Below are 16,333 nucleotides of genomic sequence, written 5' to 3'. Positions count from 1 at the left end.
ACAGTTTACATGCTCAACAACAGGGGATTTGGTTAAGCACTGAAGATACATGCCCCAAATGAAATTACTAGTTAGCAATGAAAATACTTGTGATATCTGCAAAAACATGAAAGTAATCTTTTACTGTACTCTTAATATTAAAATGCAGAATATACTGTGTACCACTGGTTCTCAATTGGTGCTGTGTGTGTATTAGGTGGAGGGGGAGATGGTGCATGACTGTGTGGGTGTTTTGTTTTTATTGTTTTTAAAGGGTAAGTACAACATTTTGAACTGTCCAAAAGTAAAAACCAAGTCCCCCACCCCCTCTGCTTGGGGAGACGGGTTCCCTGGTGCAATGGCACCTGCACAGGGAAGTGGCTGTGAAGCACTAAATGTCAGTAACGAGAAGTGGGTGTGTCTGGGTGGCGGATTATAGCCCAGTCTTATTTCTACTTGTTCCTTCTACTTCTCTATAATTATTTTTTAAAAAATATTTTTATTGATTTCAGAGGAGAGGGAGAGAAAGATCAATGATGAGAGAGAATCATTGATCGGCTGCCAACTGCACGGCTCACACTGGGGATTGAGCCCACAACCCAGGTATGTGCCCTGACTGGGTGGGAATTGAACCAGAACCTCCTGGTTCATAGGTGCACAGTCAACCACTGAGCCACACTGGTCAGGCTTCTGTAACTAATTTTTAACATAAAATAAATGAGGACAAGCAACCAGCCTTCTCTTCTCTATCCTGAAGGGAGGCCGGTCTCGAGTGCGAACCTAGGCTGGGTAGGCACTGCCTATGTCCACTGTGGCCAGCTCGCTGGCTTGCCACCTCCCTGTATTGGGAGGACTTCAAGGTCTGTGGTTTCTGAGTGTCATGCATGAAGTAGTCAGCTGGGCAAAAAGAAAATAAGCAAACTCCACACAAAAGGGAGGAATGCTTCAGTCAACTCTGAGAAAGGGCTCTGGATTGAAACTCCTGATAACAATTTTCAACTCATTTAAAAATCAGCATTAGCTACCAAAATGTAAAGTATTAGTTTTATTAAAATGCAAATCGATCAACTAATCTGTCTTTCTAGTAACAGCTGAATTGCAGTATCCGTGTCAATTAAAATAGTTTCCAATTTATTCTTGGCTGGAAGGAGGGTGGTCTTCTGAATTTTAAACGCAAGCCTCTCTTTACTGAAAATGCTGTCCGTTCTTTCTCATTTCTCCTGATTTTAATTCATTTTAATTAAACAGGTTGGACTCCAAATATTTTGAAGTATCTGTTTAAATCTTTTTCTTCACCAAATAGAGCGATGATGACGAAGGTTCTATCTTTTTAGGAAATGTGGGTTATAGCATGAAGCTCACTGAAGTCCAATATGAGGAGCCACTTCCTGGCTGTTCCCACGTGAATCCTCAGGCTAAACAGACAAGCTTGCATGTCCTATATTTTTTAAAGTGATCATTTTGAAGAGAGTAGTTGTTGGGAAACTCTCCTATTTCTGCTGATTGATCTCCTGGGTAACTGGAGACACATTGAAAATTAAACATTTCCCTGATAGTCAAGCCCAAGAGGTAACTACTGAGACAAGAAAAACAAATCACCACATTCCAGGGTCCAATTAATGTGAGATGGAAAAACCCTCCTCCCGCCACGTGCCCCATCCTGAGCTCAGCAGACACTGATGCTCACACGAAATGGAAGTGAATTACACTCAGGACCAACTGCACTGGGGCCAGCCTTTGGGCACGCAGTCCCCAGACGCTAAGCCCATGATACGTGGGATTCAGGGACACAGAAATCTGTCACTTGGTTTTGACATTTTAAAACCACATGAAAATCCAACTTTAAAAACAATGACTAGTTATTGACAACTGCACTCAGTTGCCTGGATGCAACATTTCTCCTCTAACTCCGTAGCTTTAAATAAAGATTTGGGCAAGGCACGGAGATGGTCAGTGTCGTCCGCTGGTCAGCACACATTACTTATGCAAGATAATCTTCATTGCATATTGACCACAGCAGGCCAATAAATCCCCCTTATGGGGATTTAATTTCCAGCTTGTGACCTCTGGATGAAAAACAAGTGAATCATTTCCTCTTGCTAGATTTACACCAGAGCAGATCTCAATAAAGTGATTTAGGAATGGTGAGAATAGAAAAGGACGCTGGAAGAATCTTTATGGGTGGGAAAAAAAGAACAAGTCAGAGATTTGTATTCAGCAACAAATCGGCAAATACTCCCAAGTGACAAAGTCTCCAGGGCATAACAGAGGTTCCCTGCTCCTCAGAGCCACAATCAACTGCTAAACATTGTCCACCCAGAAAGCAGCATCCCCCCAAATGATTCCTCCTGTGAAGCTCTATGTGGTAAGAGGCACATGATTTGCTAGAGCTCTAAATCAGACCTCACTTCGTGCTGCTCAAGAAACCACATGGCCAATAACAACGCTCTTTATTTGTGGCGGCTCAAGGACACGGGGGAAGGGTGCTTTGCACATGGAAGTGCCATAGACAGAGACAGGTGATTCCAGGCGTCCTGGGACTTGGTTAGGCGTATATTCTGAACAGCGCACCTTCGCAGGAAGTCCCTTACTCACTCCACCCCAGAGGCCAGTGGGTTCCTCCACTTGGGGCTGGATGAGCAGCCGACCTGGCCAAGGCGCTGCCAGGCTGGAGGCCACCCTCAAGGCCTTGCAGAAAGAGAGATGGGTGCTGTCAATCCCCGTGGCCTTCTTCTGGAGGGTTGAGTTGGCCAAAAAGAGATCGATATAACTCTGTCCTAGAAGATAAACAAAACAAATTGGTTAACACATTGGTTAACTTTCCAAGGTTAAAAAAAGAACTAAGGAGCTGGGAAATACCCCAATCCGTTTGTTGAACTGAAACCACAGCCAGGTTATTAAAAATGCATCCCACAGCTCTTATTCACAAATACAAAGAGAGGGAGAAACTAGAAGCCAATCGAATAGTGAGATATGTAAACGGTCCAGTGTGGCTGCATCCCCCATCTCCAGGGAATGAGTTTTCTGTAAGTTTGCCCTTTACAGACAGGCTCTTCAAGTAAGAAAACAAGATTGAATATTTTAATAGGATGTATGAGACTGCCACACGATGAGGAAGATTCAATCAGACATGGGATGTAGGGATATAATTTAGTTTTCATACATTTTCTTGGACTTGGCAGTACTTGAAAAACAATGAAAATGACCCAGGAACTAGATTCCAATTACTGTCACATGTGCAGCCATTCAGTAGGACCAAGGTGCTTCCCGCTCCCCTGCCCCCTTTCCCTATTCTCAATCTAATAAATAATTCGATTGCCTAATTTATTATTTCTAAAATTGGGATTTGACGTTATGAGAGCCACAACATGCCAAGGTCTTGAGTCTTTGGAAATAAAGTAAATGATGTCTAACCTCTGTTTAAAATACAACATACACACAACTATTCGGCCAGTCATGTGTCAAGGCCTGGAAAGTCTCAAAAAGACGAGGACCTCTCCTATCTTTATGGCAGAAACTCCAGAACAATTTCCCCTGTGGGCAGAGAGAGAGGAACCACGAAGGTCCACACAGGTCAAATCCACTACGGAGGTGGCCTGTGGAGGACATGGCCAATGGAGGCAGGGGATACATGGCCACTAACTCTCAGGGAAGGGGGATGAGTTGGCACAGGCTAAGGCTCCCGGCCAGGGAGTAAACAGCCCCAGAAGAAAGCTGTGCCTGCTCTGTTCTATACTTTCAAGATCTAACCCCAAATGTAGCTTGTTCTTCTTGTTAAGAAAACAGGCTTTTAAAAGTGCTTTTATTATCTGAGAGTCATCGTCATCAGCAAATCTGACCTTCAAAATAAAGCAAACAACCCCCCCTCCCCAAAACCACCCCCCTTCAAACAGCTTTCTTGGTTCAGCAAGATTTTAACATAAAAATGTATTTGTCCGTTTTTTAAGTTATCCCACTATAGTTGTGGTAGGAATAGAGGTCTATAATTAGGAAATCCAGGAATAAAAATAGCATATTAAAGCTTTTTAAAAAGAAAAAAATCTTTAAAAAGAAACCACAGAAGCCGAGAATGTCAACTAACCTTATGGTTCTGAGCACTACAAGGGCAGACCTGGAAAGTCGGGCCAGAGAACAGTTGCTCTCCAATCCCGGTGCAGGAAATCGGGGCAAGAACTTGCTGCTACCCTCACCCTGAACCCTGGACCAGCCCAGGCCTCCAGACAAAGGAGGCAGGTTCATTCTGAGCTCCATCATCTCTTTTGTTTCTGCCTCCCCTGCCTAGGAAGTGGAAGGCAGCTTCATGCTAAATGCAAATTTGAGGCAGCAGCCTCACTTCCAGTTGCTTCCAAATCATCAGCTCCATCGCAGAAGCGACAGCAAGACCCTGATCAGGCTGCCCTCATCACACGATGGCCTGCCTGTCTGCCAGTAAAGTAAGTACATGTCTCTCCTGCCATTTCACAAAAAATCAAGTGGCACGGAGGGGAGAGCCTCCATGACAAATAGGAAAGTGTGAGTTTAAGGTTGCAGCATCGGACAAGAGGGAAATGCAGAGGCACATGCTATTCAGCCTTCGCAATAGTACCCTCCCCACCTCCCCGAGCCTGCCACATCCGACCCATCATTACCACCAGCAAATGCTTCCACTCAGCGCCACGGCAACAGAGAAGCACCTGGGCTGGGGCAGCAGTTACCATCCCAGCAGGGTTCGAGAGGCAGGCAGAGAATGCAATGCTGAAACCCATGTTTTGATCGAACATCAGTTCACACTCAGGTGGGCAAAGCTGACAAACAGACGAGGCTGTTCATGGCAAAGCAACTTGGAAAGTGGAGTGCTCTGGTTTCTTAAAATCTTTTTACAGAGAGAGGGAGAATATGAGCAAGGGGTTATTCCAATCTAAAACTCCCCAAGGAATTACAACTCCATGTCTCCCTCACCCACCAATCAGGGACCATTTGTGCCTTCAAAGCACCTCAAGCTCCCTGCTCCTCAAGGCCTTACCATCTCTGACCAGGAATATGTGACAGCTCCTACCGGACCTCTCTGCTCCCTCCTCCTGGTCTCCTCCGCATTTCCCTCCCCAGCCTTGGCTCCCTCCCCAGGTCCAGGAGCACCACCAGGATGAAGATCCAGCTCCTCCTTTCCCCTGGACCTTGCACAGGCTACACGTGGCTGGGCCTCCCTCCCACCTTCGGACCCCGACCAATACCGGTGGGGCCTCAGGCCCTGGTCCAACAGCTTTTCTACACCCCAACAGAATTTGACAAAACCCTCATACATTTTCAAGTTTACATATGAATGTTTCTATAAATTTAATAATCACAAAGGATACAATTATCAGAATATTATGAACACTAATTTTTAAAATAAAAATCACATCCCTTTTGTAATATACCCAATGGAATCTATATGTCACATTGATTTGCTACCCATCACCACTCATTTAAATAACACATAAACAAACTCTTTAATTTGGAAATGTTACAGCATTTTTCTTTTTAAATGTGTATTTCCATTTGACTTTTCCCTAGAGATTTTGGTCCTAATTGTTTTATGCTTGAAAGTCTTTTATTGCCGAAACCGGTTTGGCTCAGTGGATAGAGAGTTGGCCTGCGGACTGAAAGGTCCCAGGTTCGATTCCGGTCAAGGGCATGTACCTGGGTTGCGGGCACATCCCCAGTAGGAGATGTGCAGGAGGCGGCTGATCGATGTTTCTTTCTCATCGATGTTTCTAACTCTATCTCTCTCCCTTCCTCTCTGTAAAAAATCAATAAAATATATTTTTAAAAAAAAGAAGAAAAAAAAAAGAAAGTCTTTTATTGATCATCCTATCATATTTCTTGGCCACAAAAATAAATATGTAAATTGAAATATTTTTTGAAATTTAAAAAGTTGAAATAAAAATATTTTAATTTCTTGTGACTGTAAGGGTCTAATTAATTTTAAAAAAATTATTTTTGGATTGTGTTATCATTACTATTAGGACACATTCATGTATACAATAACAATATAACAAAGTGTATTATACTTTTGGTAGAAACTTAATGTACATAAATAAGTAAAACATTACTGGAAATGCATCTCTTGATGACACAGAAGAGGCTTCCCCTCCATTCATGTCTCCATGACTGAGATTTATCTATTGCTGGAAGGAGAGGGTTCAGCATCGACCCTGTTCCTGTTTGTAGTTTTGTAGCTGTAAGTACTGAGAGACCCTGTCACATTAACAAGTAGGCGGGAATGGGAGAATTTTGTTAGAGCAACATCACTCATTTCTTTTAATTCTTTCTGAATTATATGCCCCCCCCCCCAATCATATAGTGATCTGCCACCAAAAGTCTGTTTTAATGGTCTACCAGCTGACAACTCAATCAACTTCTCCTGCAGTTTTGTTAAAAATAAAGGCCCTGCAGGGACTTGTTACCTAGCCCTCAGTCACTGCCATTCTCAATCCCTGCACCTATAGTCTGAGCTGTCCCTTTTGTGTGGTGCCCACTGCAGGGCAACCTCCCAGGTCAGACCAAGGAGGGACTCGAGGTGGGCTGGTGCCAGGTGGGCAGAGGACAGCTGGGCCAGGCCCGCGCAAAGGCGCACTCACAGACAGATGTGCTCAGGGACGAGTGCACACCTGGATCGCTGGACACTGTGTGTGTACTTTCCCTGGGGAAGTCTCTGCACACCCCAGGATGAAGACTGACATGTGGGTGCACTGAGCTTTGCCCCAAACCCAGACAGGTGCTAGTCTGGTGCCACTGCATAGGGAAAGGTAGAAGCATCTGAAAAGAAACAGGATGTGTCCACACCCCCTGCCCCATCCCTAGGAAAACAAAGCTAAAAATAAAAGTAGGTACCAAAAAGCCACCATGGGACAGAGGGCCAGGCTGCCTTCTGCTGCAAGGACATGTGCCTGCAGCATCCCCACTGACCAGGATTTAGCCACAAGCTCAGCTATCAATCCTCAGGTTAACCTCGTCTTAACCTGATTCTCTGGGCAGCTGTACTTTAATACTGGAGGTTCTCTTAAGGCTATGCATGATGAACTTGTTTTGTTTTTGTTGTTTTTTTAATACATAATTCCTGCTCTCTCCCACATTAAGAATCAAGAGTTGAATCACTGAGCTGAAATGCCTTCCCCCTTTGTAACCCCTTCCCCCACACTCTTGGCCTCAATGGCCAGTGGGAATGTCCACTGTAGAAAATGTATTAATGTTGGTCTCATGCAGGAGAATAACCTGCAGAGTAATTAACAGGACTTGGACCTGAGGTAGAAGGTCGATAGCAGGGGCTCTTCCTTGAATTAAAATTTAACTTACCCTTTATTGCAACCTACAAAAGCAAGTAATGAGCACTAACATTTTTATTTCTTTTAAACTGTCATTTAGGCTGTAGAGGGGATAATTACCTATCTCTAGTGTAGTAAGGTTTTATAACCCTTAGTAAGGCATTTTCTAATTTAATATTTTTACTATATTATCATAAAACCTGTTTCTGGGGGGAAAAATGATCATGGATTAGCAGCCATTTTCCATAAAGACAGTGTGTGTGTGTGTGTGTGTGTGTGCATGTTAGGATTCCGCTTATTTATATGTGATTCTCCTGAAGAGACTTAAAGTATGCATAGTCTATTTGGCTGTGAAATGTGACCGCTTTAGTGCAGGTGAGGTTGAAACTGTCCTGGATGACGGTGGTGTCCGTGTGTAATAATGCAGCCCCATACGTGCGCACCCGATGTTTCCTTCAGCTCCACAGTCCCTCCTCACCGACTGCAACACAGACCAGCATCTTCCACGCTGTTACCTGGGCAAACACTGTAGAGGATACTGAACCTGCAGAGGATCTGTGTGGGGCTTGGATTTGCTAGGTCAGTAGCTTGCAGCATCTGGGATTCTGAGGAAAACAGACCGCTGTCCCCCAGAATGCTACACTCCCCCGACTCTGGCCAGAAACCCCCGCACCTCCAAGATATGCCCGAGCTGTACTCATCTGTCCCTGTGACCAAAGGCAGGCGGCCGGTGGAGGGAAAGCAGCAATGCCACTGCTCCCTAAAGAAACGTGTACAACTTCCCAAAGTGCCTCCTATTCTCTGAGCAAGTATTATACGCAGGAGTTCTGAACAGTCTTCCCAATGTGCCAGAGGAGAGACGATGTCACCGCTTTCCTGCTTAAAATTATACACATAATGTGCCCTTATTATTTTGAAATTGTTCATTTGTTACTTCAATGGGGTGAGAAGGTAGTCTCCCTATATGTACAAGACACATCCCAGAATGCATCCTGGTGCCCCACTCCTTCCTAATCCTCCCCACTCTGCACACTCAGGACCCTGTGCTGCACACAAAAGTGGTGCAGCGTTTGTTCCTGCTTACCATAATCCCTTGGACATACATTCTAGAATCAAAGGATGAGGAAACACACAAAGGGAGAGGGAGAGGAAGGGCTCCAATCCCAGCACTGCTCACATCTAGAGGAATCCCGACCCAATCCGGATTCTACTGAGGCAGTAGGAACACAAACCCATGACCGGCGTGATTGCTGATGGCAAATGTGCTCTTAAAAATTACTGAAGTTACAATGTGTGCCTTTTTATACATGTTGTGCTTTGAAAACGGTTGACTTATTAATGCTGTGGAAGCTTATAAATGTGCACGGTCTCTGACCTCAGAGATTAACACAAAGATATAATAAATTCATAAATCACATCTGGATGCCTGTTTGACTTTGTAAGACTTCTGGAGGGTTGCAGAGGTGTGATGAGTGCCCGTTTCTCTGATCCAGGGCTGTGGATGGCAGTGCTGAGTTGGGAAGGTGACTGTAGCCAGTGAGTCTGTCTAGGACAAACCGTACCATGCAGAGAGACACATAAGCATTCTACCTCACGCTGACCCCGATTCAGCCGTTTGGTGACCAGGCCCTGTCCCTCCAGAGCCAGGAGAGGAACAAGGCTGACTGTTCTTCCTTGTGGCAGTGTTTCAACTTTTGATGTCTTCTCCTAACTAAATCTGTTCTTTTCTAGGTAAAAAGAAAGAGTTCACTCCATTTCTGCTATGACAAAGTTGGAGTTCTCTTGCCATCCTAACCAAACTCCTCTCAGCCCTCCAGTTTGCCAAAGAGCGGGCAGTAAGGCCCCTGTACCCTCTGAGTCAGTCCCGACACGCCTAGGGCAGCCTAGTTATTAGCGCAGAGCAGGGCTCTGCGGCCTCCTTTGTTCTCAGCACACCCTCCTCCTGCCTTCACGGAGCTTCCTCTCTCTTCTGATCTGCCTACCAATATTCCCAGCATTGCAAACATCAACAGAAAAGATACTGGCCAATTACCATGGGCATGTGCTAATGCCACCAAATGAAGGGATCCTCCCAACCCTGACCCCAACCACCTGACAAAATCTTTCACTTAATCTTTCCTTCCTCTGCTTCTTCTGACCGGACCCATGCTCCTCTGTGTCAGTGACTTTACAGGTGAGAGGGAGGTGTTTGAGAAATGTTTCTATGACCTGAAGAAGGAAATACATAGACCCAAATGGCAAGCAACTGCCCAGTGCTCCTTGCGGGTGCATGGCAGAGGGTAAAGCTATGCAGTCGCAGGAATGGGAGCAGGACACACTGGAATCCATCTCTCACGAAGACTGGACTATTAGGAAGATGGTCCAAGAGAAGAGAAGACAAGACAGAGCTCTTACAGGGAAGGTAGTGTCATCTGGTCAGAAGGACATGCACACACTATGAGCGTAGACAACTTAGAGTCCTGAGTGCAGCGGAAAGGTCCGCTCTTAGCTCTCCTTCTCTCCTCCCAACCTACCCCAGCAACAAAAGGTGGAGCACAGGCTTCTTTCTTTGAAATCTCATAATAATTTCATACCAAAAAACAAAACACACAAAGAAACAAAGAAATGAGGGGAATAGAAAAGAAAGCAACCTTTTCTTACCTGGAGCTTATTTCTTAACAGGATCAAGCTAGCAAAGTAGCAGTGACTTAGAGAACGCCCATCTGTCACTAATTACTTAAATACGGATACAGGGCAAATCTCCAGACGCTGGCTGAAGCTCCAAAACAGCCAAACCGCGACTTCCCCAATCTGCCACAAGGTGGCAGCACACAACGCACTTCTGATCGGACCAGGCAACCAGTGAGGCTCCCAGCAAACTGAGCCCATAAATTACCTAGTGTGTCTGCTGTCATCACCATCCTCCCAGCGCTTGACAGAGACTCTAGGTCTGTTCCAATTCTCTCTTTTGGTTGGGTCAGAACTAGGTCCTTCAAACCTCTGCAAATGCTTTTAGCCCCAAAGCTTTAAATTACCAATGGTGACGTGTGGCCTCTGGCCTGTCTCCTAAAGATCAGACAGACGGAAGATTTATAAATGTTCAAAGAAGCAGGTTCAGGCCCCAAACAAAGGAACTGAAAGGCTGGGGAAAGGAAGGGGAAGGAAAGGGTGTAGAAGGTGAGGAGAGAAGGAGCGGTAAATTGGTAAGGTTTTCTCCTCACTTACGCTCCCTCCCGATTCCCAAGTCAGTTTACAAATTCACTCCAGTGAACAAAGGAAGAGAAATACTTGAAACTTCCATCATCCTTACCAATAGCTTCAAGACTCTCAAATTCTTTTAAAGAAAAATAGTTTGCCTTGGTATCGGATTTGCAAAAACCTGAGGGTGGGGTGGGGGGGAGGAGTGCTCTTTAGACAAAGGGGACATCCCTCCTTCCCTATACATTAATATTCCACATTCCTGAGATGATTTCCACTTTCACAGTTTGACTGTTTTATAACAGATCTGATGCGAGAGAAGACAAATGGCCTCGCAAAGGAAAGACGACAAATCATCTCACTGCTTTTAGCAGGGTTTTCTCTTTACTTTATTTATTTTTATTCTGTGGCTGAGCTGCAGCTCTCTGCCTTGCTGGAGATGTTTAATATTAACGTCAAGCCGCTGCGATCCTGGCAATAGAGTTGGCCGGTGTTGTGTTTACGGTTTTGTGACTGCTGGCTTCAGGAAGATGAAGCTCCTTGTTCAAACAGCAGCCCCTCTAACAGCTCCTGCTAAAAGCGATGGGGGGGAGGGGGGAGCAGGAAATGCTTCACTGCTTAGACGTGAATCACTTCCTCCACCTCACGGAGGTGACGCTGACACTGGAGTTACATTTGTATCCCTATCAAGGCTGCTGCCAGGCAGGGGCCTGGGGTGGGGGGTGGGGCGTGGGGGGTAGGAGGCAGCAGATGCCACATCTCTCAGCTCAGTGTAACTTCTACTTTTAGGGGGTCAAAATACATGGAAATTAGTGAGGGTATTTACTGTCAACCTGCAGGGTTCCAGCAAGGACTTCTATTACTTCTGGTGATAAGTTAGAGTTATTTTACTAAAAAAACCAGCACCGATTCAAACATAAAAGGAGCAAGTACCCAGCAAACGCACACAGGCAGTGACTGCAATGCCGTGACCCTTTGCAGTGAGCACTTCTAACTGCTGACCAGCCGATGTTCCACCTTCTCCTCCCTAAGGTGCAGGGGATCTTGGGTTCTCCTGGTCTCCTCCCTCTTTGTCTTTTTTACCTTCTCCTAAATTCTCTTTTCTCCTGACACTCTCTCTTGGAGTCTCACCTACACTCTCAGCTCTAACATCTGTGTGTGGAGGAGGAGGCCCAGAGCCAGAGCTCTGCCTCCTCACCTAGGCACTGAATCCTGCCCCCTGGCCCTGCAAGGCTAGCCTGTCACCTAAACTATCGTTTCTGTTCATAATGGCAGCAAATTCTTTGTTATTCACATCTTACAATTAAATGTTTAATAACAGGAAGCTATAAACAGAGTTACAGGTATCAATACCATATTTTTTTTATTAAAAAATAAAATCTACCCAGAGATAGGCTCTTGTTTAGACAATTTAAATTGATGCCCTTCTTCTGTTCATCTTTGTGGTTTTAATAGTACTTTTCAAAGAACTTCCCCCTCTCCTCTGTAAATCAGAGAACAATTTGGGAAAGGGAAGATTTGTCCCAGACACCTCCTCGGTAAACTTTCCCAGGATTTGGCCATCCCGACCTCCTCTCCCCCAACTTCACCAACTCATCACTGAAGTCAGCAATTGGATGACCTCGGCGATTATGTGACTGGCTTTAAAAGCCTGACTGCTCAGTGCAAAATGAACAGTTTGCATTTCTGCCCCTGAAAGCTGGCGAGTCTATGTTGCTGCAGAGCTGTGCCTCCCCTGCAGGAGGAGAGGTGGGCGAGGAGGCGGAATGCTGCCAAGTGCATGTAGGAGAAAATGTGTATCGATTCCTTCTTTCTTATAAAGGAGCACAAAGCACCGAAGAACAATTGCTCTTCTTTGCAGCGTTTCACATTCCACACGAGACAAAAGGCCCAACCCCCACCAGCCTCTGCAAAGCTGAAAGGGGAGCCAGGCGAGCTGCACCACAGAGCTGGGTCTCCTGAGTGTCAGTGGCCACCACGTTGACCAGCTCCACTGCTGGGACTCCAAACACCTGGGCCAGACACCGCCCCTGCCTCTGACCAAGTAACTCCCTCTCTGGGCTGGTGTTTCCTCATCTACATGGAGAAGAAAGTGCCTTCAGTCTTATTTACTTTTAAGTGGAGATGCCCAGAGGGTAAAAGAGTTAATGTTTATAAAGTGTTCTGCTCCCCAGAGGGAGACAATGGGTAGAACACAAGGTGTGGTTATGGCTCATTCAAGACCTCATTTCCAGGTTAGTTATAATAGCTTCTGTTACAAATGCTGGCTTCCCAGCACCTTGAACTCAAGGTACAATGAAGCAATGTCCTTTATCTAAATATCCTTTTTTTTGGTTTGACACTTAATACCAACACTAAAAATAACAAAAGGTAACCAGGGACTATTAAGCCTTGTTAATGCACAGAGAGAATCCATTCCAGAGCTGTTTTCTTCTTAAACTAAACACATCCTGAAAGCAGTCCAAAAAACAGACCTAAGGCTTTAATTGTTCATCGCAGCCGGTCTGGGTTCACCATGTTTCCATGGTAACCAACAGTTCGGAGGAGGACAACCAGAAACCAAACCCAGTACAGATATCAGAGCCAAGACAGACAGGAGAAACCCAATGGTATAATATAAAGTTTATAGTGTACACTCTTAGTGAGGGAAATACAAGGGTGTTCATGAAAGATCTTTTCCCAGGGTTCATGCTAAGTAAACATGACCTCAAAAACTTTCTGGGTAAAGGGTTGGGAATGTGGAGTCCTAAATCTGGACTCTTGTTTCCTAGGGGGCCATGAGTGAAGACATGGAGCTGGCCCTCAAGCAGTGCAATATTCCAGCATGAAGACAGCCCACAGGTGATTAAGGCGCGCCCTGGTGGTGAACACTATATACTTACATGTGGTCATGCACAAAGTGCTGAGGGAGGGAGCAGAGGGGAGTGTACCATAGGAGCTAGGTGATTTGCAGAAATATCAATAAATGGCAAGAAGCCGGTGTTCATCCATCTTATAGGACTATTTGCAAAAATAATCTTACCAACACATTGTAAATAGCCTTATAAGCTGAAAACCTTAAAAGACTTTTCAGATAGCCCTAACCGGTTTGGCTCAGTGATAGAGCGTCAGCCTGCGGACTGAAGGGTCCCAGGTTCGATTCCGAACAAGGGCATGTACCTCGGTTGCGGGCACATCCCAGTGAGGAGTGTGCAGGAGGCAGCTGATCAATGTTTCTCTCTCATTGATGTTTCTAACTCTCTATCCCTCTCCCTTCCTCTCTGTATGTATTTTTAAAAAGACTTTTCAGATAGGAGACCAGTAGCCAACTTTTTAAAGGTTTGTACAAAAATGGATAGATCTGTGTTGCAAGCGAAGGGACATGATGTAATAGAGACATACATCATGATGTGAAAACTTTTTTAATTTAAATAACTATCCATACGGATTAATTTAAAAGTCCTTCTTACAAACAAAAAGTTAAAAAGAACATTTCATTCTCAAAAATCTAATGAGCAAAAAGAACTATTTTCACTTTAAAAAGAAGGAAACTAAGGCACATGAGGACTTTAAGGTCACACAGCACGTGAGGGCCAAGGCTGAAGAATCCTGAATCAGTTCTCTAGATTAGGGAAGGCTGACAGCAACTGGGAAAAGGCGTTAAAAAAACTGTTTTGCAAGTAATACCTGTGCTACCAACTGCTATATAATAAGGCAAGATACAATGAATCATAATACAGGCATACCTCATTTTACTGCACTTCACAGATGTTGCGCTTTCTACAAATTGAAGGTCAGACTATCCACCAGCAAAATGATTACGACTCACTTTATTGTGATACTTGTTTTATTAAGGTGGTCTGGAACCAACCCTGCAGTACCTTGGGGTATGCCTGTACATTAATCCAAATATATGAGCATAAACCCGTGCTGGTACCAAATAAAAGACTGCAGTAAACATGCATACTACTTTGACTTATAAGTTAAGCATTCTTAGCAAGAAAAAATATTAATAGGTGCTTTTGTGAACTGTCAAAAATGCTGTTAGGAGCAAATATAATAGGAGTTCAGCCTGGCCAGTGAGGCTCAGTGGTTGAGCTTCAACCTATGAACCAGGAAATCACGGTTCAATTCCTGGTCAGGGAACAGGCCCAGGTTGTGCACTTGATCTCCAGTGTCGGGGCCTGCAGGAGACAGCTGATCAATGATTCTCTCTCATTACTGATGTCTCTTTCTCTCTCTCATTACTGATGTCTCTTTCTCTCTCTCCCTTTCCCTTCCTCTCTGAAATCAATAAAAATACATACTTTTTAAAAATAGGGGTTCAAGGAAGAAAGAGCTCCCCCACTCAGTGGGGGGTAGGGAATCCTAAAAGCCTCCCTGGAAAGGCTGGTGTTGGCCAAGCACTTGAACATGGCAACAGGAGAGACTGAGGTGGAATGGGGTCAGGGGGTGCTCCAGCTTAAGTGAGCAGAATTAAGAGACACAAGTAGGAGGAGTATGGAGTGTCCTGGCGTTGCACAAAGGGCATGGAACCAAAACAGGTGATGAAGAGAGGAAGCTAGCAAGGAGACATTTCACTGCAGGCCTTGAGTGGCAGGTTCAAGACTATATCCTTTATTCTACAGACAATGAAGACTATTAACTTGCTTTAAGTGATGTTTAGGAAAGTTTAATGTGGCAACGATACACAGAATTGGTTACATCAGGCTGGTGGTCAAGAAGCTGTTAGTGCAATAGTCTATGTGGGACGTAAAAAAAATCCATAAGCATATATTGTGTTTATTGTAGGGAGGAAATATATTGTTTCTAATGAAAATTGGTAACAGGTGCCTAAGTATGGCAGAGGTAGAACTGTAAGAGCAAACTAACTGAATATACTGGATCAGGTGTCAAGGCTAATTTCAAGAGTTAGGGTCTTTGTAATCAGAAGAATGGTATGATGGTAAGAGCAGGTCTGGAAATTCAGGGATTCACACTAAAATGTGAATGACTTCATAGGCAAAACCTTCCTATATAGAAAGCATCTCTATTAGAAAGGAAAAAGAAAAATCATTTTAATCCAAACAAGTTCTTTGTTGTTTCTATTTCCCAAACAAGTTTTTAGTTGTGAGAGGTTCTGTGTATGTGTACCGGGGGTGGGAAGAAGCAGTGTGCCCTTGGCACATCATTTCCAAATATTTCTATAAGCTTGCTGATTTTCTGGACACAGCAGCAGGGGTTTGGGGCCACACTCCTAGGTGCATAAATGATACCAGCTCCACTACTTACTTGCTGTTTAACTTAGGAAAGTTACTTATTTGCTCTATGCCTCAGTATTTTTATCATAAAATGCAGATAATGTCAAACACTTTAGTGGTTTCTTACAGGTATTTAATCAAATTGTATGTGAATGGCCTAGTGCAGTGTCTGGCATACAGTAAATGCTCAATAAGTGGAATATGATATTATTCAAAGTCATGTCATTGCCCATCAGAAATAGGTGGCAGACTTAGGGTGGATAAATCAGAGCAAAGGATGAAGGCACTTAAAAACAAATGGTCTACATATCTTAGCAATCTAATGCTGGCTCAGTGATCATTGTGGAAAATGTATTAAGCTGTATAAATGCCCAATGTAAATTAATAGAAAAGACATCTGGCTCCTGCCTACCCACAATATAATATCTATACGATATTATATTTTAAGTAGAATAAAATAATAATAAAATACAAAAACTTAAAAACAGTAAGTCCTTAGGAGAAACATTTACACTCACTCTAAAGAATGTAAAATACTCTTTGGGGAATAAAAAGGATTCATAATCCTCTGAAGAAGTGATGGGCATGTGACTGCAGGAATGAAAACTGTCAAGAATCCCCGTTTTGAGGAAAGATTGATCTGTTCAGCATTTACAATTTCTTTCTAGAAGATGT

General features: G+C 44.2%; 1 protein-coding gene across 2 annotated transcripts in view; it reads right to left on the bottom strand.

The window, feature by feature from the left end:
* Positions 1-2,134: 2,134 nt before the first annotated feature.
* The window catches only part of AATF (apoptosis antagonizing transcription factor), an 88,684-nt gene continuing 74,485 nt past the window's right edge, over positions 2,135-16,333 (bottom strand). Inside the window, exon 12 of one of the 2 annotated variants that reach the window (XM_036340340.1) lies at positions 2,135-2,756. In XM_036340340.1, coding sequence (XP_036196233.1) covers positions 2,693-2,756 — 64 coding nt within the window. In that variant the 3' untranslated portion in view covers positions 2,135-2,692. The remainder of the gene's footprint in view (positions 2,757-16,333) is intronic. The other variant, XR_004972814.1, reaches the window with a different exon arrangement.

The sequence above is a fragment of the Myotis myotis genome, unplaced genomic scaffold, assembly GCF_014108235.1.
Source record: "Myotis myotis isolate mMyoMyo1 unplaced genomic scaffold, mMyoMyo1.p scaffold_m19_p_17, whole genome shotgun sequence".
Lineage (NCBI taxonomy): Eukaryota > Metazoa > Chordata > Mammalia > Chiroptera > Vespertilionidae > Myotis > Myotis myotis.
Note: the sequence above shows the minus strand (reverse complement) of the source record. Positions and strands in the feature narration are given on the sequence as shown.